At 41.8% G+C, this 27,024-nt stretch overlaps 1 protein-coding gene across 3 annotated transcripts in view; it reads left to right on the top strand.

The window, feature by feature from the left end:
* The window catches only part of TANK (TRAF family member associated NFKB activator), a 118,015-nt gene extending 91,402 nt beyond the window's left edge, over nucleotides 1–26,613 (top strand). For 2 of the 3 annotated variants that reach the window (XM_068245652.1, XM_068245654.1), the window contains exons 8-10: nucleotides 6,833–6,978; nucleotides 10,951–11,513; nucleotides 25,804–26,613. In XM_068245652.1, the coding sequence (XP_068101753.1) occupies nucleotides 6,833–6,978; nucleotides 10,951–11,513; nucleotides 25,804–25,962 (868 nt within the window). In that variant the 3' untranslated portion in view covers nucleotides 25,963–26,613. The remainder of the gene's footprint in view (nucleotides 1–6,832; nucleotides 6,979–10,950; nucleotides 11,514–25,803) is intronic. The other variant, XM_068245655.1, reaches the window with a different exon arrangement.
* The last annotated feature ends 411 nt before the right edge of the window (nucleotides 26,614–27,024 follow it).

Here is a 27,024-nt window from a genome sequence, read left to right on the forward strand (position 1 = left end):
TCAATTTTTTTTCTTGCATTTGCCTATAAAATGCATAGAAAATAATTACTGAAAACCAGTATCTCCCACAAAAAGCTTACCAGAGACGAATATTAGTCAAAGTTTTATACACACCTGGGGCTTCCTCCAGTCCCATCCGCATGAATCGCTCCCACGCCGCCCCCCTCAGTCTTCCCGCAGCTCCGATACCAGGTCCCATAACTTCGGCAAATCTAAGCATGCACGGTGCGCTCTCTGTCTCTCTCCGGCAGAGAATAGTACCATCTCTCTCCGGTGCAATACGGCTGAAGGGAGATGGAGAGAGCGCACTACGCATGCTCAGACTTGCCGAAATTATGGGACCCAGTACCGGAGCTGGAGAAGGCTGAGGATGGCAGCGTGGAAATGATCCGTGCGGATGGGGCTGGAGGAAGCCCCAGGTATGTATAACACTTTGACTAATATTCGTCTCTGGTTTCCTTTAATTTGTGGTGGAAAAAAAAAAAAAAGATATAGATCATTCAAGTGTGAGAAGCAGTGATAAAGTTATGACCAAATGAATGGGGAGGGAGTGTTGACAGGTAAAAATGGCTTTTGGCGTTAAGGTAAATTGGCCTGTAGGCTGAATTGGTTAAAAGGCATTTTATTGATAAGATGTTAAAATATCACCTAGGAGAAAACTTGTCAAAAAGGTGAATTTGGATATGGCCCATAGTCTGCTGCAAAAAAAAACTTGAGCACCTCATAATTAGTTTTACAGCAATTGGACTGTACTGGCCTAAGGAAATGGTCTAGTCCCAATAAAACACTTTGGTCCTGATCAAATCACTTTTTCTCCTAAGTTTTTTTCCTAGGAGATAATTTTTTTTTATCTTCTGTTTAAAATAACTGTCAACACTCTGCAATTAAAAATGTACCAAAAAAATAGGTTAAAAAAGAACTATTAAAATGACTTGCTAGCTGATGGTTTAAAAAGTTCAGGGGAAAAGGTGAGTTGCATATGGGCCAAGGGCCCTTATTCAATTCACTTTTTTTCCTACCTTTGCTCCAAGGAGATCATTTTCCATCTTCTGTTTGAATAACTTTAAGCCACCAGTCTTATTTTGACAGTACTTTTTTAACCAACTTTTGGGTATTTTTTAAATTGTAAAATGCCGAAAAGTTGTTTTTAGGCGAAGATAACTAGGGCCCATTGCTTATGGTCCCTTGTGCATTAAAATACCATTCTAGTATTTAGCTTAGGGTGCCCATACACTACTCGATACAATGATCGATATGGCCAGCAGCTAGATCCCTCTCTGATCATTATCCAATCAGAGAGAGCTCTATCTCTGTTGGTCAATTCGATCTGGCCAAATGCACCAATTTCTCATCGATACGAGCAGAGCAATCGAAACGACCATATATGGATTGGAGAAATCGATGAGCTAATGGCCACCTTAAGTCCTCGGCGAGGCAAGTCCTTCCAGTCCGGAATTTCAACCTTTTAATGATCTCCTCTCTCCTCTATGTTGTTCTCCATTATGCTTGGTTTGAGTTGGCCAGGTTTGTGGATTGTGACAGGTGTCTTTTGTCCCCTCCCCACTCTCCCCCCACAGTCATTAACATGCAGAGTTTGGGCTCTTTGTAGATAAAGCTTCACACTAACACGCATCAGTGTTCCCGGTCCCTCCTTGTCGTTCCTTAGTATAGCTTATTTCCATATTCTATAATTAGCCTGCCTGGGTAATATGTGCTTGGCACTACCCAGCCACCGGTAACACTAATTAGCCCGCACCACTCATTGTTAATGTCCATTAATACATAACCAGTGATTTTTCTTTCCCCCTCCTCCTATTAGTTTTCATTAGCATTCACTAGTATTAGTTTATAATTCTCTGATTCTGTAAGCATTTATTAGCACATTCCTCCATTTTTCTAACAGTTCGCAGCATCTGCTGCTTGTATTTGCAAGCATTTATTAACAATCATGTCATCCGTAATTAGTATCCACTAACACAGGGACTTCTTGCTTTCCTAGCCGCTCATATGAAATAAATATCATTAGCACAGTCTTTTACCATTTATACCGTTAATGTTAAGTATTTATGTTTTCGTATCTGCTGCATCTCACTCCCATGTTGATTGGTGTGTTGGTGTATGGATGTAGATGGGCAATGGATGGTTTGTATTACTGCTGGGAGCTCATAAAGCTATTTACAGACTTTAAAAGTGTTTCTGATCCAGAAACTATTATCTAAAGGACACGTGATATGGAGGCTGCCATATTTATTTAATTTTAAACCATACCAGTTGCCTGGCTGTCTTGCTGATCCTCTACCTCTAAAGCTTTTAGCCATAGACCCTAAATAAGCATTCAGATCGGATGTTTCTGACTGAATTTTGATTGGATTAGTTGCATGACTGTTACAGGTGGGTTATTCAGACACTACTGCAGTCAAAGAGATCAGCAGGATAGCAGGCAACTATATATATATATATATATATATATATATATATATATATATATATATATATATATATATATATATATATATATATATATATGCCTCCATATACCTTTCACGTCAGGTGTCTTTTGGAGGGGACCGAGCATCATTTTTGAACTCCTCAATAGCAAATTAAATATGAATGTAAAAAATGTGGCTCATTATTGGAAAAAAAAACTTTAATTTTAGCTCATCTTTTTACATTTAAGGCTTAGTTACAGGCAGTATTTTTCTACTTCCTCCGTGTGCAAGCAGGTCCAAAGCAACAGAAAATGAAAGGCAGATAAGGACTCTTCTAATTAGACTTAATTGCCCACAAGCTAAGATCAAACAAACCCATTCAGCATTAGGGAGGGGGGAGGAAGAACAACACAAAATAAGTTAGACTTGATGAACTTCACACCAACCCTGAATAATGGCAGTGAAAAGGGAGCAGGGGGATTAACTTATTGAACATGGCAGTCCTTTTAGCTATTTGAAACCAGGAGCTGCTAAGATCAGCAGTCCTCTGGGCTAGATTTCATTGGTTAATTGCTATTGCATGCCCACCGAAGTAGAGAGTTTCCAAACATTTCCTGAGATTAATAAGTGAGCTGCCTACTTATAGCTGAAGTCTGTACCTGGCATCAAGCAATGATAAAAAAATAAAATAAGATAAATACCAACAGGTTAAAAAACAGGTAATGCGTAGATAAGCATAGCTTCAAATATAAATCACAATAACTGTATTCCATCATAATAAAAACATATCAAAAGTTTTTTAAAAAAAAACCACATCCACTATATATGGTAATCCACTCAACACCCCTCAGACATTAATAGTCCTCTACAAGATGTGGAGTAACAGTGTCCATTGGGATCAACATAATTATGGAGGTTAGTCTTTTGTCCCTGGAATGTAACACTGCCACTTGAGAAATCTTATCCACACATCTATAACGCCAACCTGACCAGTCACATCACTACAGGACCAATGTTAGGTAAACTGGCTGGCAGTATGTGATTGTAAAGTGCATCAAGACAGAACCATCTTCTGATTATAATCACATCAGGGGCATAGATAGTCACTAGTAGCAGGTGAAATGCATAGAACTCAATGTGACAAGTCAGCCATCACTGTTAAAAAAAGATGTAATGTAATAAGACAATCATTTTGATTGTTAGCATCAGGGATAGAGGTGATCAACAGTGTTTGCAATGGCTAGTAATATGAGCACAGCGTTCTTTAACACATACAAAGTTCAACTGCACAGGCTGTTTATTTGTAAGTCATTTCTTAGAGAAAACAATGCGAGTCACATGACCTCATTTGTGGTCACCGGGAAGAGAATAGGTCATGCAGCTTTCACATTATAAAAAACTTTTATCATACCATAAAAACATACTAGAATAAACTCACTAATGTCCATCGTAAAGAGATATGGACGTTAAATTTCTGGTTCCCAGTACCGAGGGGGATATCCTTTTATCCCAAAGGGACAACTGTGGATTTTGACTTTTTTGCTTTGTACTATCAAGACAGAGTGCCAGAGTTCCTCTCACTGGTGATTATTACATCAGATAAAACTCTACATATAGGAAGATCTAATTTACATACTAGCTCATATATATCTTCTGGGGCCTAGCACCACATACTTGACATATTTCGTGTACCAGTTTTCACTTCTTCAGGAGAAGCATTCCAGCCCTTTGAAGTAGAAATCGGCCATTGCTGAGAAGCATCAACATAAATTATAGGTTGAAAGGGGATAACCTTTAAACTCTTTTTGTCAGTATAAGGTATTCTCTGTGTTTACCATCCTAAAGGGACTTGGGGTGTGGCATCCCTTGAAGGATGTACTTTTAAACCAAGATTCATTATTATTATGATTATTATTAATTTATTTATTTTTAATCAACAAATTCATTTTTACCTAAACCATCCCTACATATGATAAAAAGCATAATTGTAGGCGAACTACAATAAAAATGTGACAACAAAACAAGTTTGATATGCCTAGGACAATATTACTGATGCTTAATTCCCCTGTGTGTAAAAAATATCCCTCGTATTTGATCTTTTAAGCCTTTTAATTATTCATTTAATGTGATAGGTCAAATAAATAACGCACTCTCCAAAAGGGGTGCTTACATAAGGTAGGAATTTTAATTATAATTAATTAAATGAGAATTCCCTACACATTTGATAATAGTAGAGCAATAATGAGAGGATAAAATGAGAAAAATAAAACAATATTTACATGAATATGAAGTTGTTTATTCATGACAATATGAAAATGGACAGTATCAAATTAGATATTTAAAAAAGGGAAAACAAGTCTCCAAAATAAACATTAACCCTTTAGCAGCAAATTTAGTGGCTTGGAAGTGCTCAAGGCCAATTTATTTTAGATCATATTTCTTTATTTGTTACATTTTCTGGCTTCTAATTAGTACTGCTGTAATGTGTATTTATGGCCACTTGTCACTAGGTGGCAGTGTGAGACAATAACAGAGGACTTCTGCTTTCAGTTTCTATATTTTCTGCTAGGGAGAGAGATCAAAGCATTCAAAGAATTTACAGCACAACGAGTTCTGTCGACTGAGGTCAAAAGCAGAGCACTGATCTCAAACAGATTAACTCTGTTGAAGCTGCTAATGGGTTAATATATCGATATTAAATCCACTGTATAAAAAGTAATGATTTAAGTTTTTTCCAGTGATGCACCAACCTGGGATAATTATTGTCATAAATGTTCAAAGAGAGAGAATTGTTCCACAATTCCAAAGATACATTCCATGAATCACAGTTCACTTCATTGGGAGTAGGAATGGGTTTTGAGGTCCACTCCAGTTATGCATGCAAACTCCCGTTACGTGGTGTTCAACAAGGCAAACTAGTTCAGTTAGTTGAAGCCTATTCCTACTTTCTGGTAACACTCCACACAAACAAAGCAGCACAATATTTGCAATTTAGTTATTGGAATACATTTAGGCTGAACACTTTATTTTAAGGTATCTTCAAACTATTTTTTTGTGTTTAAGCTTTGAAGAAACCCTAAGCAGAGAGGGGTGTGTAGAGGGGGCGGACATTATAGTTACTTCAGTGTACCTGAAATGACATGTAACATGAGATAATTGTGTACAGTATGTACAGTCTCAATCCTGTGTTCCTTTACTTTTTGTTTTTTTGTCCTTACAATAAAGGTTGGGTTGCAGTCAGAGCTGCGTACAACAAAGTTGAATCAAAAATAAACTTATGACGTTAATTGTATGTAAAGTAGTAATGATAGATTAAATATTTCTGGAGTTTCTTATCTTTAATTTAAGGTATCAGATTCTAACACTGAAGTGTAAATAGCCGCAATGTCAGTGCGACATAAAATTTGGTTCATTCAGTCCCCACAAAAAGAAATGATTAAGCATTTTACATTTTTAACGCTACCCTACCAATAAAGGGTTTGTTCAGGCAGAAACACGTTTGTTTTGGCTTCTGTCTACAGTTCAGGAGTCCTGCCAGCTGCAACTTCTCCGAGTGCAGAAATAAAGCACTGGTTTATTTACCCTTGCAATTAAAAAAATAAATAAATGAAAATCTGAAAATGGAACATTGACAAGTTCTTAAAGCGGATCCGCGATGAAAAACTAACTATAACAAGTAACTTTTCTATATATCTTATCTAAAGTTTACATCTAGCTGCAAATCACTTCAAAAGTTTATGACTATTTATTCCTGTGATACAATGAGGGCTGCCATGTTCTGTTTGAGTATTAAAACAAAACAAAAAAAGTATTTGGCTTGAGGAATGCCCTATAAACTATATGAAAGGAACACAATTATGCAATGAGTAAAAGTTTATTTCGGATCCACTTTAAGGCCTGTACACACACCTGACTCAAGTCGTCTGAGACGGCCGATAATGACCTCCACTGCAGATAATCAGATGTGTGTACAGAGGCGGATGCAACATGCAAGTGATTCGCTTGGCGGCTCGACCCACCCCCAGTGACGGCCAACTTAATTACTCACTCCACCCACCATGTGACATCATGCATGTGTCGCTCCATCGTTGTTCTGCCCCCTCCCAGCACAGCAATACAGCACATCGTCAGCTATACAGCTGACTCAAGTCTGTACAGCTGAGCCCGGTGATGTCACCCAAGGTGGTTTGGTGTACGCACCTTTAGTAGAACTGGTACTATCTCTACATATGTTTATCTCATCATATCATGTCACTACAGATACACTTACCAGTGCAGAAGATTTGGGTAGCTAGCTGCTTGTATGAAATGATCTGTGTCTACAGCACAAATGCTCATCTGTTGCAAGTCGAATGAAATCTGAAAGTCACAGATGTGTCTGTTTTCTTTGCCGCCTCCAAAAGATTTTCAATGAAATGTCCTCCACACAGGCAAAGTGTTGAACGGCTTTTCTCTGATATAAAGGAAGAATTCAGACGGATTTGCAAGTTAACGAAGGAACAAAGAGGCTACGTGAATACGTTTCTCGCGAAGATAGCAATTGTGCCTGGTAAAGTGCTCAATATTTCACAGTGAATGAAATGCATAATTTCACATCTCCCCATGTAACTAACCCTGCCGTCTCTCTGCCAGGGCACGGCTGCAGTGGAAGATACTGATTTTTTCCCACATAATTGTATGAACTGAGATACTGTTTTTGAAGCACACCTGAATTGAGAGAAATATGGAGGGTGACATATTTTTCTTTTTAAAGAAAACCTGTAATGAGAAAAAGTTCCCCGGGGGGTATTCACCTTCGGGTGGGGAGAGCCTCTGGATCCGATCGAGGCTTCCCCCGTCCTCTGGTGTCCCACGGCGGCGGCAAAAAAGCTCCTGGAATGGCAGGGATGTAAATATTTACCTTACTGTCGCAGGAGCAGTATCGGCTCTCTGCTCAGACATAGGCGGAATTAGCCGATCGCGGTCGGGCTGCTCTGTTGCGCAGGTGCAAGTCTCCATAGTAGAGCGGACCCGACAGAAATCGGCTATTTCGGCCTATCTCCGTGCTGAGTGCCTCAACGGCAGCTCCGGCTGGAGCCAGGGAAGGTAAATATATTAGCCTTGTCAGGCTTGTCGAGCCCGGATTGCCGGACACTTCGGGGGAGCCAGCGCTGGATTGCCTGCAGCTACAGCGGAGGGGGAAACCTCATTGGGACCCTGAGGCTTCCCCCTACTGAGGGGAGTATCCCGCAGGGGACTTTTTTTTTTCTTGTTACAGGTTCTCTTTAAAGCAAGTCTGAAGCGTAAATGAAAAATAGATACCTGAGGAGAGGGAAGGCTCTGGGTCCTATAGAGCCTTCCCGTTGTCCTTCTGACTCTGACCCCGCAGGTTCCTCCATTGGAATCTCCCGCCGCGGAAGACTTCAGCAGTCTTCCGAAGCACTTGGACTCCCAAAGACAGGCAGCTCTGTACTGTGTGCGGGAGAGGGAACTTGTGTGTGCGCAGTGCGGAGCGGCCCATCTTCAGAAGCCCGAGTGCTTCCTAAGATTGCCAAAGCCTGCCCAACCTGGAAGAGAGCTGTCTACAACCGAATGGTGGTAGATTGCTAACAGGAGGAGCCTGAAGGGAAATGTGAAGAGTGGGAAGGCTGTATAGGACCCAGAGCCTTCACTCTTCTTAGTTGAGTATTTGTTTTTTATTTTCCCTTCAGACTCCCGTTAAACTATGCAAATTGCCTGGCTGTCCTGCTGATCCTCTGCCTCTAATATTTTTAGCCACAGACCCTAAACAAGAATGCAGATCAGGTGATGTGGCTGAAGTGTGACTGCATTAACTACATGCTTGTTTACGGTATGTGATTCAGACACTACTGCAGCCAAAGATATCAGCAGGACAGCCAGGCAACTGGTATTGTTGAAAAGGAAATAAATATGGATGCGTTCATATCCCTCTCACTTCAGGTTCCCTTTAAAGAGAGACTGAAGTGAAACTGGAACAAAAAAAACATGCTTATCTAAGGTGAGGGAAGGCTCTGGGTCCTATAGAGCCTTCTCGATCCTCTTACGGTCCCCACGTTCCACCGCAGGCTCCCCCGTTAGCAGTCTCCGTGAGCGATGGGTCAGAGACTGCTTTCTGCCGCTGGGCTAGGCTTCAAAAGTCTTCGTTAGCCTGAGTGCTCTTGAAGACTGGCCGTTCCATGCTGTACATGCGCGAGCATGCTTTTGCATGCATGCGCACTACCTAGCCGCCTGTCTTTGGGGGCACTCGGGCTCCCAAAGACTTCTGAAGCCTCCCACAGCAGGAAATTTGAACGGGGGAGCAGGTGCTGGAACATGGGGACCGTGAGAGGAATGAGAAGGCTCATTAGGACCCAGAGCCTTTCCTCTGGAAAGTGTATGTATGTATGTATGTATGTATGTATGTATGTGTATATATATATATATATATATATATATATATATATATATATATATATATATATATATATATATATATATATATATATATATATATACATATATATATATATATATATATATATATATATACACATATATATATATATATATATATATACACATATATATATATATATACACATATATATATATATATATATATATATATATATACACATATATATATATATATACACATATATATATATATATATATATATATATACACATATATATATATATATATATATATATATATATATATATATATATATATATATATATATATATATATATATATATATATATATATATATATATATATATATATATATATATATATATATATATGAGTAAGTGCCTCAACCTTCAAGCAAGAAGAAGTAGCGCCCTGCCCCTAGGGCCGGGCCAAGCAAGAAGGGGCCGGGCCAAGCAAGAAGTAGTGCCCTGCCCCCAGAGGCGGTCCTACAGTTGCCGCCGAGCTGAAGGGGGTATTGGGCACAGCGGCGGGGAGGGGGGTCGGACCACCCCCTCCCTCACCTGGGTCCCCCATCTGCGCTTCCCCTCTAGCTTAAGTTCAGCAGCAGCCGCCGCTATTAGTAAGAGGCAGTGGGTGGGGATGACTCGCCTCTTTCGCGTTCCAGCGTGCGTTCAACTGTCGTCACTTCCTGCAATGCCGTCCAGATACAATACAGTGGGCGGCATTGCGGAAGCGACGAAAGTGGAGCGCATGCTGGAACGCGGAAGAGGTGAGTCATCCCCGCCCGCTGCCTCTTACTAATAGCAGCAGCTGCTGCTGAACTTGAGCTAGAGGGGGAGCGCAGATGGGGGACCCAGGTGAGGGAGGGGGGGTTCGACCCCCTCCCCGCCGCTGAGCCCAATTACCCCTTCCCACCCGCTACCCCCTCCAGCTCGGCGTATGCTATGCCGCAGGTCGGCTAGTCTGTTTTATTTTTCTTACTTTCACTTCAGATTCTCTTTAAATGTAAGGTTTTATGTTAAAAATGATATAAACAAGGCCAGAACTGCCAATGCTCCTGCGCCTCGATTGTTTTAAACTTTCCATGTTGTCCAATTGATTCTATCAATCGATGTATGTTTGAAATGGATCAAAAATCCATTGATCTGACATTTTGGAGAATCTCTATTTCCAGCAGATGAATTGAATCTGAAAGAAATCGAATAAGAACATGTTGATGTGTATGGCCACCCTAAAGTGGAACTGAGACAAACTTTTGCTGCCTTATTATTATTTATTACCCGATTGCATGTAAATCAATGTATCTACACCCCCAGCTTTTCCAATGCCTAGGCATTCTGAGTCCCATGCTGCAAGTGCTCATGGGAGCTCAGTCTGGGGAGGAAAAGGCTTTTGCTGAAGCATGCATGAGATTTCAGAAGCTAGGGGGCGGAGAGGGGAAGTGGAGTTTTCACTGGCTGAGGGGTGGAGATGCAGATCAGCTTGCCTGTGTAATGATAACAAGCAGAATATGGCTGCTCTCATTGTATCACAGGAATAAATAATCATATACTGTTAAAGCTGTATGCAGCTAGATTTACTGTGTAAACCATCTAAACTTTAGATAAGATATATAGACAAGTTACTTGCTATAGTTAGTTTTTCATCTCTGATCTGCTTTAAGCCAAGTTTCTTCCTCAGTTCCAGTTAGTGAAATATCCTCCATAATAGGAAAATAAAAAATCCAGTTAAAAGCAGCTTCTTTTTTATTGGATATATCCTGGCCTGTGATAATGGCAATAAGTCCTCTGGAGGTTTTATAAAAACTCTTGGTGGACGGGGTAGAATTTACGATAACTGGTTTCTCAATAGTATAGGGGATTTACCTCATTGATGTCTGGAACAATACAATGATATCCTTTTTTGAAGGAACTAACCTTCAGAGGAAAAGAATTTAAATTTCAGTTTTATTTTTAGTTCCTTTTTAAATAAACTTTGTCACACCTTCTCTTGCTCTAAGAATAAAATCTGTACAACTGCGGTGTTCCAAGAGGGAATGTAGAGCAACTGGGTCTGTGTCATTAGTAAAAAAAATAATTATAGACCATGCTTGATTTCATGCAGAGCCTCAGCTGCAGTTCTCGATGCCTGTCCAGTGCACAGATGAAAAAAACGAGGAGGCCCAGGTCCTGGCAAAACCAAATGTGAAAGTGACCAGATCCCGCTTTGCACCCATCATGGCACGAGGCTTGACACCAGAAGACGATGTCAGCATCTCCGTAGAATCTCTCTCAAACCTTAGCGTCAAGTTCCCACCAAGCAATGATGTCTCTGAATTTCTGGAAAGCTCTACAGAAAAGCTGCCCATTCTCCCGCCACCTTTGGAGCAGAACATAAGTGATGCCAAACTTTACAGGGCAAATCCCACCAACCTGAGGAAGTTCAGCGTAGTATTGAAAAGCCCCCCACACTCGCCACGCTCACCGAGAACTGTGTGTCCTATGGACAATGTCAAGCTTGGTGAACCAGGATCTAACTATAGGGACAACTTTGTGGCAGGAGTTGAGGACAGCAGTCTCTTCTTAGGAGCTAAATGTCCAGTTGGGAGAAGCGACAATGCCTTTGGGAATCCAGACATGGATAACTCCATAGAAGTGACGAGGACTACAGTCCGAGGACCTCAGCAGGTAATAATTTATTTTTCTCTTCTTTAGTCTCCATACTTTTAGTTATCTTTTTTTATCTGAACCTTAAGTCAGAATCTATGTATATCAGTATATTTAAAAAATGATCAATGTTCTGGGTGTAGTAGCCTTGTAGAATATTAAGGCTGGTTCAGATGGGTTTCTGCATACAGCATGCTCAACTGATGCTAAATTATTTTCTGCAACTGAGCAAAACAGGGGTGGGGGTATGGAGGAACAACCACAGAGGGGTGGGGTTATGGAGGGGTGGGGGTATAGAGGAACAACTGAGAGCCCACTCTAATGTAGTATTTAAGAGTATGTTGTGGTAAAAATTGCACATAAATGAATGGACTAATACTCAAGTGTGGGTTACCAGACAGACCACCACTGTAACTGCAGGTGGGGAGAATACATCCGACCCTACTCAGGTTAAGAAGTAGCTCTATGCAGTAGTTAGAAATAGGAGTAACACTCCTCAACCAAGGGTGGACAACCACTAGACTGAAAGTAGGATCAACAGAGGCACCAAAAAAAGATGAAAATACACTAAAAACTGTTTAAAAGTGGGAAGCAGTAGTGGACTTACCTCCCAACAGATGACACGGGTCTGTTTCAGAATAGAACACACTTTATTGGAGAGCACTCCACCTTGTTACGATTCGTTTTACTTCTTCAAGCAGTAGAGGAGTGACTGCCAACGAGTATCAATGAACTTTGGGCACCTCTGTATTTGTAGCATTTGGTATTGGTTCCCATCACTCCATCACGTTTTGAGGCCTACAGGGGACATGGAACCTCCAAACGCAAACTGCTGAGGGATGCTACACCCAGCACCTCAGGCATTCCAATCGACCACGACAATCGCACAATCGTCGATAAATACATTAAGATGAACGCTACCATTCATCTCAATGCAGGGAATGTTCGATCCTGGCTTTAATCTATGACAGATACCACCAGTCGTATGTCTGAACCAGCCCTAAGGTGGCAGATGATGTAGTACTTTATCCTTATTAGGCCTTTATAGGAATCCAAGATTATGTTGGCTTTAAACAGTACACATTTAGATTTACATATTAGATTCTCTCACTATCATCCATTCCTGCTCTTTGACTTAAAGCACACCTGAAGTGACAGGGATATGGAGCCTGCCATATTTATCTCCTTTTGAACAATATCAGTTGCCTGGTTGTCCTGCTGTTCTTATGCCTCTAAAACTTTTAGTCATCGACAGTGAACAAGCATGCATATCAGATGTCTCTCACAAAAATCTGACGAGATTAGCTGCATGCTTCTTTCAGGTGAGTGGTTCAGATACTACTAATGCATTAAAGATCAGCAGGACAGCCAGGCAACTAAATATGGCAGCCTCCATATACCTCTCACTTCAGGTGTCCTTTAAAGGCTAGGTTTACTTTGAAATATCTTAAATCTAGCATGCAGGACATATTCACAAGCTTATAGTAGCTCACTGGTCTGATGGCTTCCCGTATATCTTTCTGCAGCCTCCAGAGTCTTTTATATAGAAGCATGTCTTTCATATTGTCTACTTTACAAGAATGACTCATCACTGTCTTGTACTCCTACTGATCTATACTGGATAGTTGATAACCTCTGCACAGCGTTGATGAGTGTTAAAGGAGATTTTAAGGTCTGAACAAACATACAATTACTGTGGATCAGGGACTTGATCCCTTGCATAACCGTTTGGGGCTGAGGTCTGTACAGACGTATTGCAAGCCTAGAGGCTAGCAAGCTTTCTGTAGCTGTGGAGGTGGCTGAGGGATGACAGTCATGATAGAGCCAATGGGGTGAGTAAATGAACAGTGGTGATCCAGCTAACCAAATCTATTGCCAACATATCAGAAAGGATGTTGCACATTATTATTATTTTTTTTGTGCTCATTTATTCTCTGCATGAAGAATGCATGCAGTATGTGCAAAAAAACATGCTACAGTATTAAGATTTTTTATTATTATTTATTTATTTTTTTACGTGCACGAAAATTGTTCTACGGTACACTTTCATTGACATGTGAATTTGAATGTGCAAGAAAATGTGTATATTCGGATCTAGTGTCAATTCGCCTTATAGGAACATAGGACTACGACTATGATAGAAATTACATTGTGAGCTCCTCTAAATGACATGACTATGGATCTGTAAATCGCCTACAGAAGATAAACCGTAATAATAATGGCCAGGGCTCTGTTTTAGGACACTTATGTAAGCTAACAATTTAAATCTGCATACATATAGCTTTCCTTAACCTTTTTGGGACCGGCCGCCTACCCCCCCCCCCCCCCCCTTAAGGACCAGGCACTTTGCGCGGGAGAGGGGTGCGCACGTTTGGGGGGGTCAGGCGGCCGGATCCCGTCTGTGGCTGGCTAGATTGGTGCACCCCCCCATGGTGGCCTGTGCCTCCCCCTTCTGCCAGCAGCCTTCACTCACCTTCCAGGCTCCAGAGATGAGCCGCACGGGACCCTCTTCTCCGGCCGGCATCTCCGTTCTGTCTGACGATCAGTTCCGGGTTGCGGCTTGATGACGTCATCAAGCCGGGACCCGGCGCTGACGTCAGACGAAGCGGAGATGCCGGCCAGAGCGGAGGGGGGTGCCGATCGTTGCGGGAACGGCAGGGAGGTAAGTGGATCCTCTTCTTTTTCCCCCCTGCCGCCGCAGCTGTCAAACTGATCACTACGATCGGACGGCGATCGTAGTGATCATGTGATCAGCAGCCATACGCGATGGCTGCTGATCACTCGAGGGAGATGTCTGCTGTCATATGACAGCTTAATCTCCTCCTCCGGGTGCGCACGATCGCGTCGGGAGCGGAAATTGCGGGCCGGCGTAGATCCTACGCTGCATCAGGCTAGAACAGCCACAAGTGCGGCGTAGAATCTAATGCACGTGGTCCCGAAAAGGTTAAATCAAGGCTCAAGCGAAAAAAAAACCTTATGATCTAATGAATTGTATGTGTCGTGCGGATAAGGAATAGAACATTAGTAGCAAAGAAAAGTCTCATATTTTTTTTTTCAGTTAAATATCTTTTTCATTGTATCATACTGTCACATTTGGAGTTTTAAAACCACGCACTGTCTTTTAAAGTGTACCTGAGATGGGGCCAAATAAAAATGTTTACATACCTGGGGCTTCCTCCAACCCCCTCTGGCCTGATTGCTTCCTCTTCGTCCTCAGTCGCCGCCCGGATTGTGCGCAACTGGCCCCAATAAGCTGTTCAATCAGGGCCAGTCTGCGCAGGCACAATCCAGCCAAGCGCGCTCCCATCTAGGGTAACGGTCTGCGCCTGCACAGTAGTACTGCGCAGGTGCAGAATGCGGCCTGGCTGCGCATACGCAGTATGCCCCAGACCAGAGGAGGTGGTGATTTTTTTTTTTTTTTTTTTTTTTTTATCTGGCTTTGCTTTAAGCTATAAAACAAAGCAGCAATAATGACCCTGTGAACTTTCCTGCAGTAAAACGTTATCTCAATCTCTCTGTTTCTTGGCTGTGTAAGTGTTTCAGAAAATAGGACTGCATTTAACCCACTCAGAGAAGGTCTTTTGCATAGATAACTGAAGTTTTTTAACCTTGCACCTTCCTGCACTGGAAAACACTGAGACTTTTTTTTTCTTTGCTACTTATGTTCTATTAGTTGTTCTACACATTCAATCCATTATCTCCTACGTTTATTTTCGATTCAGGTTTCCTTTAAATACTTCTTTTTTTTTTCTCCCCCTCCTAAACCATATATAGAAAAGTAAATAGCTTAATGCACTGCCTGTTTGTTACCACACTTAGTTGTCCGCATTTTGAAATTTTATTTTTGATGGAATAAATGTGTTCTCTTCCCTGTTGTACATTATTCATCCTCTAGGTGTCAGGCTACATTGCCTCTTTTCCTCCCATACCAGAACACAAGAAACAGCTGGTATGTGATTGCAAGGAAAGTAAGCAGGAGGAAGAAAATAAAAAAGATAAAAAATGCAAGTGAATTGGTGTTGAGCTGTCAAAAGGCACAGGGCAGAAGGTTAGATAATTGCCTTTCTCACCAGGGTTCAGGGGGGAGAAGGGGTCTTTAGATGACTTTGACTTGTAAGCCTAAGAATAATTTGCGAAACAAGATTTTTTTTTGATTTTTTTTTAATCGGTTAAATTTGGTTTTATTAAAGACAGTTGCAGAAATCTAACAAGACTGATATATCAAATATGCTTAATTACATGACTCAATATGTAGTTTAAAGGTCCGTACCCACCGTGTGATTTTTCCGACAACCGGTGTTTTTGGGGGGATTTTTGAGCAACGAGCGATCGTTTCCACGACATGGGTACAGGCGCGAATGACACTTAGTGACGTGCGGCGATAATGACTGTCATAGCGGATTGGAGCTTTGAGATCCCCGACTACAAAGTACTGCAACTATTTGAAGTCTCGTTTATGCCCGCGGCATGCCATCGCGTGTACATGTGCGCAGGAAGGTGGCTCTTGGAACGCTCATCGCCATTGGATGTCGCTGGGATCCATCATCCTGGGTCGTGAGGAGAATATTCAGCTTTTACATAATCCGTAAATGTATAGCAGTCATGTTTGTCATTATTATAGTGTAAGGCCAAGTTTGGAGGGTAACTAGTATGTTTTTTGGGGTGTGGAAGGAAATTGGAGTGTCCAGGGGAAACTCACAAAAAACATGGGGAGAACATACAAAACCGATAGCGTCTAAGCTGAGAAAAACATATGAAACCAAAGAAAAAGAAGGGAATATATAGTGGATTTTGTTTTTTCAACCTTTATCTTGGGACTTATTCCTTTCTCTGCAAACATTGACATATTAGAACATCATGATGAAGGGACAAAGCAGGACATAACATTTAAAGGACAACTGTAGTGAGAAGAATATGGAGGCTGCCCTATTTATTTCCTTTTAAACAATACCAGTTGCGTGGCAGCCCTGCTGATCTATTTGGCTGCAGTAGTGTCTGAGTAACAACAGAAACAAATATGCATCTGACAATAATGTCAGAAAGACCTGATCTGCTGCATGCTTGTTCAGGGTCTAGGGCTAAAAGTATTAGATGCAGAGGATCAGCAGGGCTGGCCAGGCAACTAATATTGCTTAAAAGGAGATAAATATGGCAATCTCCATATCCTTCTTGCTTCAGTTGTCCTTTAAGGCTCTCTGAGCATTCTGAAACACCGTGGATGGGAACAATTTTTAACCAAGGAGGGGAAAGGGGAGAAGTGGGGAACATTTTAGAAGCATAATTTTTTTTTTTTTTCAAACGAGAATCAGTACACACTGTCATTGGTTTTCTATCAGTATTAGCACTGATTAGCAGGTTATGCAGTACACACTAGGGAGACATATCCATATCTTCAAATGGGCGTAAAATCAAAAATATTGCATTACTGATCAAAGCACATTTAAGGCCAGTAACACCTGAAGTGAAAGATTGATTCAATATACTGTACCATTGTATCTATAGTCCAAATCCTAAATAAGACTTTCCTGTAATTCCATAGTCTTATTTTGTACCTAAAAGTTAAAATGTAAGTTTAGTTTTTGCTTTCTCAGGTGAATAACAGTCTTTGTAAAGTTTTCCGGCTCTCACACAGACACATTTTGAACTGTTGAACTATATGTTCCCTTCCCTCAGAAGTGTCCCCTTGCTACGCAAAAGGTTTATCAGCTGTAATTGGTCATCAGTGAGAGGAGCGCTACAGATAAACTGAATTCCTTATTTTTATAGTGAGGAAAAAAAGAAAAAATTGTAACACAGACCAGTTCCCAGTAGGATTTGCACACACGTGTATCTCATGTCACTTCAGGTACCCTTTAAAGTTACCTGAGGAAAAATAAAATTAAAAAAAGAGATACTTGCCTAAGAAGAGGGAAGCCTCCGGATCGTACAGAGGCTTCACATATCATCCTGGCCCCCAGTGTTGCCACTTATGGAACTTCAGCCTAAACAAACATACTGTCATTAAGTTACATTAGTTATGTTAATTAGAATAGATAGGTAATATCATTTTTTACCCACCCTGTTTTAAAAGAACAGGCAAATGTTTGTGATTCATGGGGGCTGCCATCTTTGTCATGGGGCAGCCATCTTTTTGGTTGAAAGGAGGTGACAGGGAGCATGAGACACAGTTCCAACTGTCCTGTGTCCTGATAACCCCTCGCCAGCTGCATGCGCTAGGCTTCAAATGTCAAATTCAAAATGTAAAGAAAAAAAAATTGCACCAAAACAGCAGAACGAGAACACCATCAGAAAGCCCATCATGCTTTGCACAGCATCAGGGGAAAAATGCCTGGGCAGTTTTCTTCTGTGCAGCTAAAAATGAGGCTTGTATAAGAGAAACAAAGTTCTGATGCTGTGAAACTGTTAAAGAAACACCAGGCCTTTTCAGTGCTGCTGAGTCGATTTTTAGTCTGGAGGTTCACTTTAAGGACATTTCCAACAAAAGCTGGTCGGAAATGTGATCATGACCGCACTCCTCTTCATGCACTCGTGTGGCTGTACTGCTCCTGCACAAGTACGGCTGTGCAGGTGGCTCCATGCTTCTGCGCAGGGAGGCCTCTGGAAGATCCTAGGTAAGTATCTATCTTTGTTTGTTTGTTTGTTTTTTTGGGGGGATAGGTTTGCCTCAGGTTTACTGCACACCTGACCTTTTTAGAAGTTGCTTGGCTGCAAGGCTAACTGTCATCTGGAACAAGTCTGCAGTTGAGGAAAGTCACCTGATCTATCATGGTTTCACAGACGTCAGCTCAGCTGTGGAGACTCCAGGCAAATCGGGTTTCTGCCTTTTATGCAGCAGACAGTTTGCCAAAATATTAGTCATTTCAAAATATCATGTTCACAGGTATCTTCACACATCCATTTTCAGAAAGGGGATTGAGAATGTCACAAATTCCTATTGCTGACCAGTCCTCTGAAAGCGTTTCCCTGCCAGAGCCATGTCCGCGAACACAGTTCACAAACATGGCCCTGCAATGCACCAGGCATGATGGGAAAGGAACAGGTTGTTTTTTGTTTTTTTTTTGTGTGTGTTTTTTTTTTTTTTTTTGCTAGAGCAGGAAGGTCAGCTAAAACATAGAAGTTTGTTGACAACTGAGAGCACAATTGGGAGCGACACACATTGTCGTCCTTCCGGCACATAATTGAGGTCTACGGAATGTTTCGACACATAAGTCATCACATTCACGTACTGCCAAGTAATTCCCTTCCCCAATCTCAGTATGCTATAATCCGTCTGTCCTGACATCCAATGCAGACTGCTGTACACAACTTTTCCTCTACGCCGGAGGTTGACATATTAACACGGACATCTCGAGTATGCTCCAGAGATCCCATATGGTCCATATGGCTGGCCCCTTCCCATCTATGAAAGCAAGCACTGTTACGAAACATGGCTGTTTATAGAACTGAGCAGCGCAGCAGCTTCTGTGGCTGTAAGTGATTGTGGAGATGCGTAGCAACTGTGGTGAGCTGTGATGCTTAGTGTAGCAGTGGTGAAAATGATTATCAACTGTTACATGATTAGAGGCACCTTTTGGGAAAAAGGCTTCGAATCATTTCAACATTGCAGATTTTATTATTTCATCTTCTCACGTCTGAAAACTGAAATAACAGACACTTATCCAAGTCGTAATTTAACCCGTGTAGTTGAAATTGTCATTAATATCTGCCAGGGACGGGCCAAGGCAGAGGCTAGTTAGGCTTCAGCCTCTGGGCGCAGGGCTGTGAGGGCGTGGAGAGGGGGCCTGACATCTTCCTCCCTCCCTTTCCTCAAGCCCCTTCCCTCCCCTCCTTCCACTATGTGGTATTGACAGCATATGCACTTCAGCCCACACACACATACACACTTCCACCCGCAGTGTTACGGAGTGCAGTGGGGGACAGGAAGCGCATACACCGCTCCTCCTAGTGCCCGGCATCGGAGGTCATGTCTGTCTTCTCTGTAGTGTCGCTGCTCTTTACTACCTGCTTCTCAGTTTGGGCTCTAGTGCCCAGTCAGAGAAGCAGGAAATACAGAGCAGTGGCACAACAGATAAGGCAGTCAGAACCTCCAGCACCTGGATCTCAGAGTCGGTGAGTGGTTGCTGCCTTTAATCCTCATCCGCGGTGCTCACTAACTCTTGAAGAACGGTGGGGGTTGCACTTCTGGCCAGCAAATACTGGGGGAATGTTTGCTGCCTATACTGGGGTAGATGCACTTTGCGAGGGGGGGGGGGGGGTGAGGACAATTTGGAATCTCCTCTTCTAGTGTTGGAGAACCTTGTCCCGGTCCTGATATCTGCAAGTAATCTTATCAAGTACCTTAACCTCCTGGGCGATAAAATAATATCGCCAGGCGGTGCGGTAGCACTTTTTTAATTTTTTCTTTTATCATGTAGCTAGCCTAGCACAAGCTACATGATAGCCACTGTGCAGCGGCATCCCCCCACCCCTTCCGATCGCCTCCGGCGAACAGAGCAAACAGGAAATCCCGTTCAGAACGGGATTTCCTGTTTGGCTTCCCTGTCGCCATGGCGACGATCGGGATGACGTCATCCACGTCATGGCGTCGGAGGGAGTCCCGATCCACCCCTTAGCGCTGCCTGGCGGTGAATGGCCAGGCTGCGCATGGGGTCTCGGGGGGGCTCTAACGCGGCGGGTAGCGGCGAATCGGCGAGGAGCGGAGGCGATCAGCATGTACACGCAGCTAGCAAAGTGCTAGCTGTGTGTAACAAAAAGGAAAAAAATGCAAATCGGCCCACTAGGGCCTGAGAAATTCTCCGCGGCGGCTTACCCCGAGCTAAGCTCGGGATTATCACCCAGGAGGTTAAAGGACCACTATACTGCCAAGTCACTAAGTGCTTTTGAAACTAAACAAAACCCTGAGAATCCCCCATGATAAAATGAGCTAATCCAAAACCTCTCGTTTCTGTCAAATTTCTACTGCCTACTGTAAGTGACAGCAATGTAGGAGAAAAGTAATTTAGGCTCCTTTTACCATGGAAGAAAAATACTTCTTCTTATTTGTATGTGTTTACATTTATTTTAAATTTAGTGATTTTCCCGATAGCGGTCCTTTAAAGGCAACCCAAGATGAGAACGATATGAAGGCTCACGCATTTATTTCCCTATTTTAAATCATCCTGATCCTGTCCTGCTTACACTCTGCCTCTAATATTTTCAGCCACAGTCCCCGAACAAGCATGCAGATCGGGTGCTCTGACCCAAGTCTGACAGGATTAGCCACATGCTTGTTTCAGGTGTGTGATTCAGACACTACTAATGCCAAAAGGAAATAAATATGACAGCCCGCACATGCCTCCCAAGTTATCCTTAAGGTGAAACTGTGCCCAACTATAAGTGAAGTGAGACTCAGGCCTGAGTTATTAACCTATTTTGGTTCCTGGACGTAGAAACTACGTCCAGGAACCATGCGCGCTCCCGGCCCGACCGCGCGCGTGCACGCGGGCTCCCGGCCCGCGGTTCGTTAGCCAGGCAATCAGTGATTAGGGCTATGGTGCCCGATCACTGATTCCTCTCCCCCGCTGAAAAAGCGACAGCTTCTCTCGGAAGCTGTGCCTTTTCTGGCTGTTACCTCCCCCATGCGTCGCTCTAAGCGTGTGTTACACTTAAAGTGACGCCATGTAAACAAACTCATGTCTTGTGGCCAAAAAGTAATACTACAACTAAAAGTAAAAAGAAAATGAAAATCAACACACATTTACATTATAACACTACTGTTTACCTCCCACTCTCCCAAAACTACCCAAATAAAATGTTTAATATAAAAAAAAAAAAAAACATTACAATAAAAAAAACAAGACATGTAAATATTTACCTAAGGGTCTAAACTTTTTAAATATCAATGTAAAGATGAAATATTTCTATATTTTTTTTTATTTTAAACTTGTAAATAGTGATAGATGCAAAACGGAAAAAATGCACCTTTATTTCCAAATAAAATATTGTCGCCATACATTGTGATAGGGACATAATTTTAATGGTGTAATAACCGGGACATATGGGCAAATACAATACGTGCGTTAATTATGGAGGCATGTATTATTTTAAAACTATAATGGCTGAAAACTGAGAAATGATCAATTTTTTCCGTTTTTTTCTTTTTCTTCCTGTTAAAATGCATTTACAGTAAAGTGGCTCTTAGCAAAATGTACCCACCAAAGAAAGCCTAATTGGTGGCGGAAAAAACAAGATCTAGATCAGTTCATTGTGATAAAGTTATAGGCTAATGAATGGGAGGAGAACATTTCTCAAGTGAAAACGACGGAACGCAAATGGGTTAATTGTGCCAACCCCTTCCTCCCTCACTAAGCTGCTCCTTCGGGCCAACTATAACTAGACAAGTGTCCACTAATCTCCCACCAAAATCACATGACTGGAGATCTTAACATTTGGCTAATGGGAGCTGCTAGGAGCTTAGTGAGGGAGGAATGGAAGGGCACTGTTTACGACTCAGAATTGAGTCTCATTGAGTCTCAACGGACAAAAGTTCAGCATTCAGTCACTGTCCAATTTTACCGCTTCCATGTAGTATGAGGGCCAACAGACTGACTGCTATGAGCAGATTCTGTAAGGAAGCTCTCATACTGCATAGAGGTGGTAAAATGCCTCATCAAACGTAAAATGCCCCCCACCCGCCTATATGCATTTGTGCTGTAAATTCTCTCTTGTACCGCTGGTGTAACTCCTGGCATCTGCCACCATCACACCGTCGCCATGCCTGTACCATGTCATGTCACACACACTAAGTGGTTAACGTGGCAAGTGTTGCAGGCACTTGCAGTAACTAGGATATAACGGAGGACAGCTGTAAATGCACCAATGGTAGGCGGCCATGCAGGCGGCATAGACGTCCTCGCTAGGCCATTTCCTGAAATTGGTTTGTGGTGTATTGGCAGGCAATAGGTCTCTCTCTATCAGATTCGATCAGAGAGATGCATCTCATGGTCGATCTGCCCATACATTGCCTGAAGTATGGGCAACCTTTTGAGATGCTTTGCTCCAAAAACACAATCCTTAATTGTTCAGACTAGCTCTTAAAGAAAACCTGTAACTAAAAAAAGTTCCCCTGGGGGGTACTCCCCTCAGGTGGGGGAAGCCTCAGGATCCGATCGAGGCTTCCTCCATCCTCCTGTGGCCCACGGCGGTCTTGCTGTGCCCCTCCGAATAGCGGGGATGTAAATATTTACCTTTCCGGCTCCAGTGCAGGCGCAGTATCGGCTCTCCGCTCAGAGATTTGATGGAAATAGCTGATCGCTGACGTTCCGCTCTACTGCGCAGCCGCAAATCTCCTACGCCTGCGTAGTAGAGTGGACCCGACGGAGATCGGCTATTTCTGCTTATCTCCATGCTGAGAGCCGCTACAGCGCCCCTGCTGGAGCCAGGGAAGGTAAATAAATCAGCTCTTGTCGGGAGGATTCCAGGATGCTTCGGGGGAGCCAGCGCTGGATTGCCTGCAGCTACAGGGATGGGGGAAGCCTCATTGGGACCCTTAGGTTTCCCCCTCCCGAGGTGAGTACCTTCCAGGGGATTATTTTTTTTTTTGTTAGTCTCTTTAAGTTAAATACTATGTTTACCCTCCACTTACACTTAAATTTTTCTTTTTATAATTTAGAGAGCCTAATAGCAAGCTAGATCTACGACAAGTTGCTTTGCTCATTTCTTTTCTCAGGTTACCGTTAGCAAATCTGGCTGCGATCAGTTTATTTATATTTCTCATGTAAGTTTTTGCTGATGGATTAATTAACTGAAAATATAGCAACATTACGGAGATTAACTTTATAAACGTGAACAAAAACAGCCTAATTAAAGGACAACTGGTTAACGTGTCACGTATGCATCAGAGATAAACATTTGCTATATAAAAATAATAAAAAAAACCCAGAAAAAAAATGATGAAAGATTATGGGGTCGTTCTGTTATGTGGCTTCTCTCCAAGATATTCTTTGTGTTTTATCTTGGCAATTTTATGACTTCGGGCCAGGTTTTCTTAGTACATAGAATGCAGAATTTATTTTGCACTTAATGGAATATATATATAATTATATATTATTCTTGTGTTGGTTCTGCAACGTAACGGGAAACTAGAACTTGTCGGCAGCTAGAAGGGGGAATGGGCCTCCCTTGCAGGAGAGGCACTCTTGCAAAACACCCACTCTAGCCCACCCTTCCCCAGCTGTGATTGAGCAGCTCCGCCTCTCCCACGCCACTCCCCGCTCTGTGTTGACACACAGAGCACAGATTTGCAACATCGTGACCCCAGAGGTCACAGCCATATTTGTTTGTTTTTTTTCTGAAAATCCGCACATTTTTTGCAGGATGTAGGGGCGGTGGTAATTGACGCTACCTGATCCGGCTAGCCCCCCCCCCCCCCCCGATCAGGTAGCATATTTTTAAAAGAAAAAAAAAAGTCCGCCTTGGGTTAGCTTTAACCACCACCCGACCGCCTAAGGCCGATCGGCGACGGGAGTGTGGCTCTCTCAGGTCTCAGTAAAGTCAATAGGCGTCATCTCGCGAGAGGGGAGATTTGCAGGGAATGAGCGCTCGCTCAAGTGCATGTTCCCTGCAGTTAACACAGGGGGCCGCCACGAACAGCCTGCTAGCTAGCGATCAGAGCTAGGAAGGCTGATTTTAACAAACAAAAAAGGTAAAATATATGTATACAGCGCTGCGGTCTAGCACAGCGCTGTAAAGAGAATGGCTTTGTCACTTAACTGTCCCTCTGATGGGCTCACAATGTAATCCCTATCATAGGCCTAGGTATTTCATGTGTAGTGTATGGATCGTATTGTAAGGCCAATTTAGGGGGGGGGGGCACGAGGGAGGGATACCAGGTTTTTATATGCTTACAAAAAAAAGGAAAAATGGCATAAACCAACTAGTAACTGGTTTAAAAAGGAAAAATAAATCTCCTACCACTTGCTAATTATTTATGCGCAGTTGAAGACCAAAGTGTGGGGCGGTGATATGATTGGGATGTTCACTGAAATGCAAATAATTCCAAGGACACACACACACACACACTCTTTTTGGTTTGGGACGTGTTATAAGGCTATTATGTGTCCACCTCCCCTTGTCATTCAGTACTATGGAAGTAGATTGAGTCAGAGATTAATCCTGGATCCAATGACTACAATTACATTTATTCATAGGCTATTTGATTGGAGCCTGGGCACCCTGATCACTTTATAAACACTTGGAGTGGTCAGGGCCGGCGCTACCATAGAGGCAAAGGGGGCAATTGCCCCAGAACTTGTAGGGGCCCCCAGTGGTTACAAGAGGAAAAAAAATTTCAAATCGACCTTATAGTTTTTGAGAAAACGGATTTTAAAGTTTCAAAGGGAAAAAAAATACACATTTAAAAACCCGCCGACTTTAATGGTTAATAGCAAATCCAACTTAAAAGCTAGAAACCCTAAATTTGCAGGATATGTTAAGGAGATTATTGGAAATAAGAGGAAAAAACAATTTTTCAAAAAAGTTTTTGAGAAAATCGATTTTAAAGTTTCGAAGGAAAAAAGTATACTTTTAAATGCGGTAAATGACACTTTTAGTAACAAACCCAACAGTAGTGTAATTTTACATGCATCAAAAGAGCAATACATTTCCTGACTGGGTTTCCAGGGGGCCTATACGTAGCCGCAGCGCTTTGGCTAGGGATCGCTATACAGCCGCAATATGGCTGTATGAAGATCCCTGGCATTTTTTCCTATTTTCCCCCCAAAAATTTTATGTTTAGAGTGCGGGAGTTTTTTCTTTTTTTTTTTTAATTATGTGGGGTCCCCCCTCCTGAAACTTTTTAACCCCTTGTCCCCCATGCAGGCTGGGGTAGCCAGAATGTGGAGCTCCGACCGAATGGGGCTTCACACCCTGACTATACCAGCTGCAAAAAATGTCCCTTAATGCTGATTTGTGTTCCGGGGTATCTGTTGGGGGGGGGGGGGGGGCAGGTTATTTTTGCCCTGGGGCCCCATTGTTGCTTAAAACGGCCCTGGGAGTGGTTGCTCACTTGGAGTGGTTGCTTACTAATATGGTGAGGGAATGAACCTTTTTCCTCACACTGAACTCAGGAATTATAGTAGATAGCCAAAATTGGGTCCTCCATCAGAGCACAAAGCTGGAGAAGTCGTCATTGTTTCCATTAAGCATAATGGTAGTCTACTGCATGAGAGTATCGGAAGCTAATAAAAAACACAAACTAATAAATACAGCCAAGCACAATCACAAAACGTAAAATTGCAAAATCAAACCTAAATGTTTTATTTTCTCTTTGTAGACCATTTGGCAGCCATCTTCACATGAAGACAGCGACTCATTAGATGTATGTGGTGAGGAATGGAATGGCGCGGGCATATGTGAATTTTGCCAAGCCGTTTTCCCTCCATCTACGACAGCTGAGGGAGACTTTCTTAGGCATCTAGATTCACACTTTTAATATTTTTTTTTTTTCATGTCTTGAAAAGTCATGATAAGGACATTGTGTTCAAACTGTGTTTTTATTCAGCAGAAATACAAACTTGAAGTTCGGGCGTGTATTGGAATGGAGCCTCCTCCCCTATAAATAACCCACAAAACAGGAGTCTTGAACAGGTTAACCCCGCATTATGCTAATTTTTCTATGTGTACAATGTCCATTGTAAAATAATAATATATTGGCAGCATGAATTATATATTTATCTGTTTTATTCTGTTGACAACATTTGGGTTATTTCCTTAAGCTAAAAACACTTTTATACTAAAATACAAAATGCTCTTTTCCCCTGTTTATTACATGAAAAAAAAAAAATTCCCAGCACATAAGTGTCAATACCCCAGAGCAACAAGCCAACAACTATTTTTTAGCACTAGAATCCAGTAGATATTCTGTATCCGACTGCCTGAAAGGTATTGCTTTATTATCAATACGTGATAGGAAATTAATAAAATGTGTTAATTAAGAGCGGATGGAATGAAAAATACCAATACATTGTTCAAAATATGTTTTTGTGTCTTTGCGTATTCTATTGATGCATTTTAATGTAGAGATATATTTAAGAATATGCTGTATTATATTCCAGATAGGTTGTATAAAACTGTAACTTTTTTTTTTTTCTATAAATACACCTCGGAAGTAATAAATAAAAATGTTTCTATTTATAGTTTCAGTTAATATTTTGTGTCAAACGAAAGCATTAAAAGGGGGATTTTATGACCATTATTTTGAGCATGTGTATGTGTGTGAGAAAATGCTTATGATTTTTTTCGTTGTGCATAGCTATCATCATCTTCTTCTTTTTTATTATTATTATTATTTTGAAAGAAGTAAAACAATATCTTGCAAAGGCATCACACTGATGTAAAGATTTAAGTAATTTTTTGTAATTTGTGTTGGCAATTAACATAAACATTAAAATAAATGGATTAATTTTTGGATTAAATGCTTCCTTCATATTCTAACCCAGAAACTTATTTTGGCACCCTTGATCAAAAATAAATAAATAAATAAAACCCCCTTTTA

This window comes from Hyperolius riggenbachi, chromosome 7 (assembly GCF_040937935.1).
Source record: "Hyperolius riggenbachi isolate aHypRig1 chromosome 7, aHypRig1.pri, whole genome shotgun sequence".
NCBI lineage: Eukaryota > Metazoa > Chordata > Amphibia > Anura > Hyperoliidae > Hyperolius > Hyperolius riggenbachi.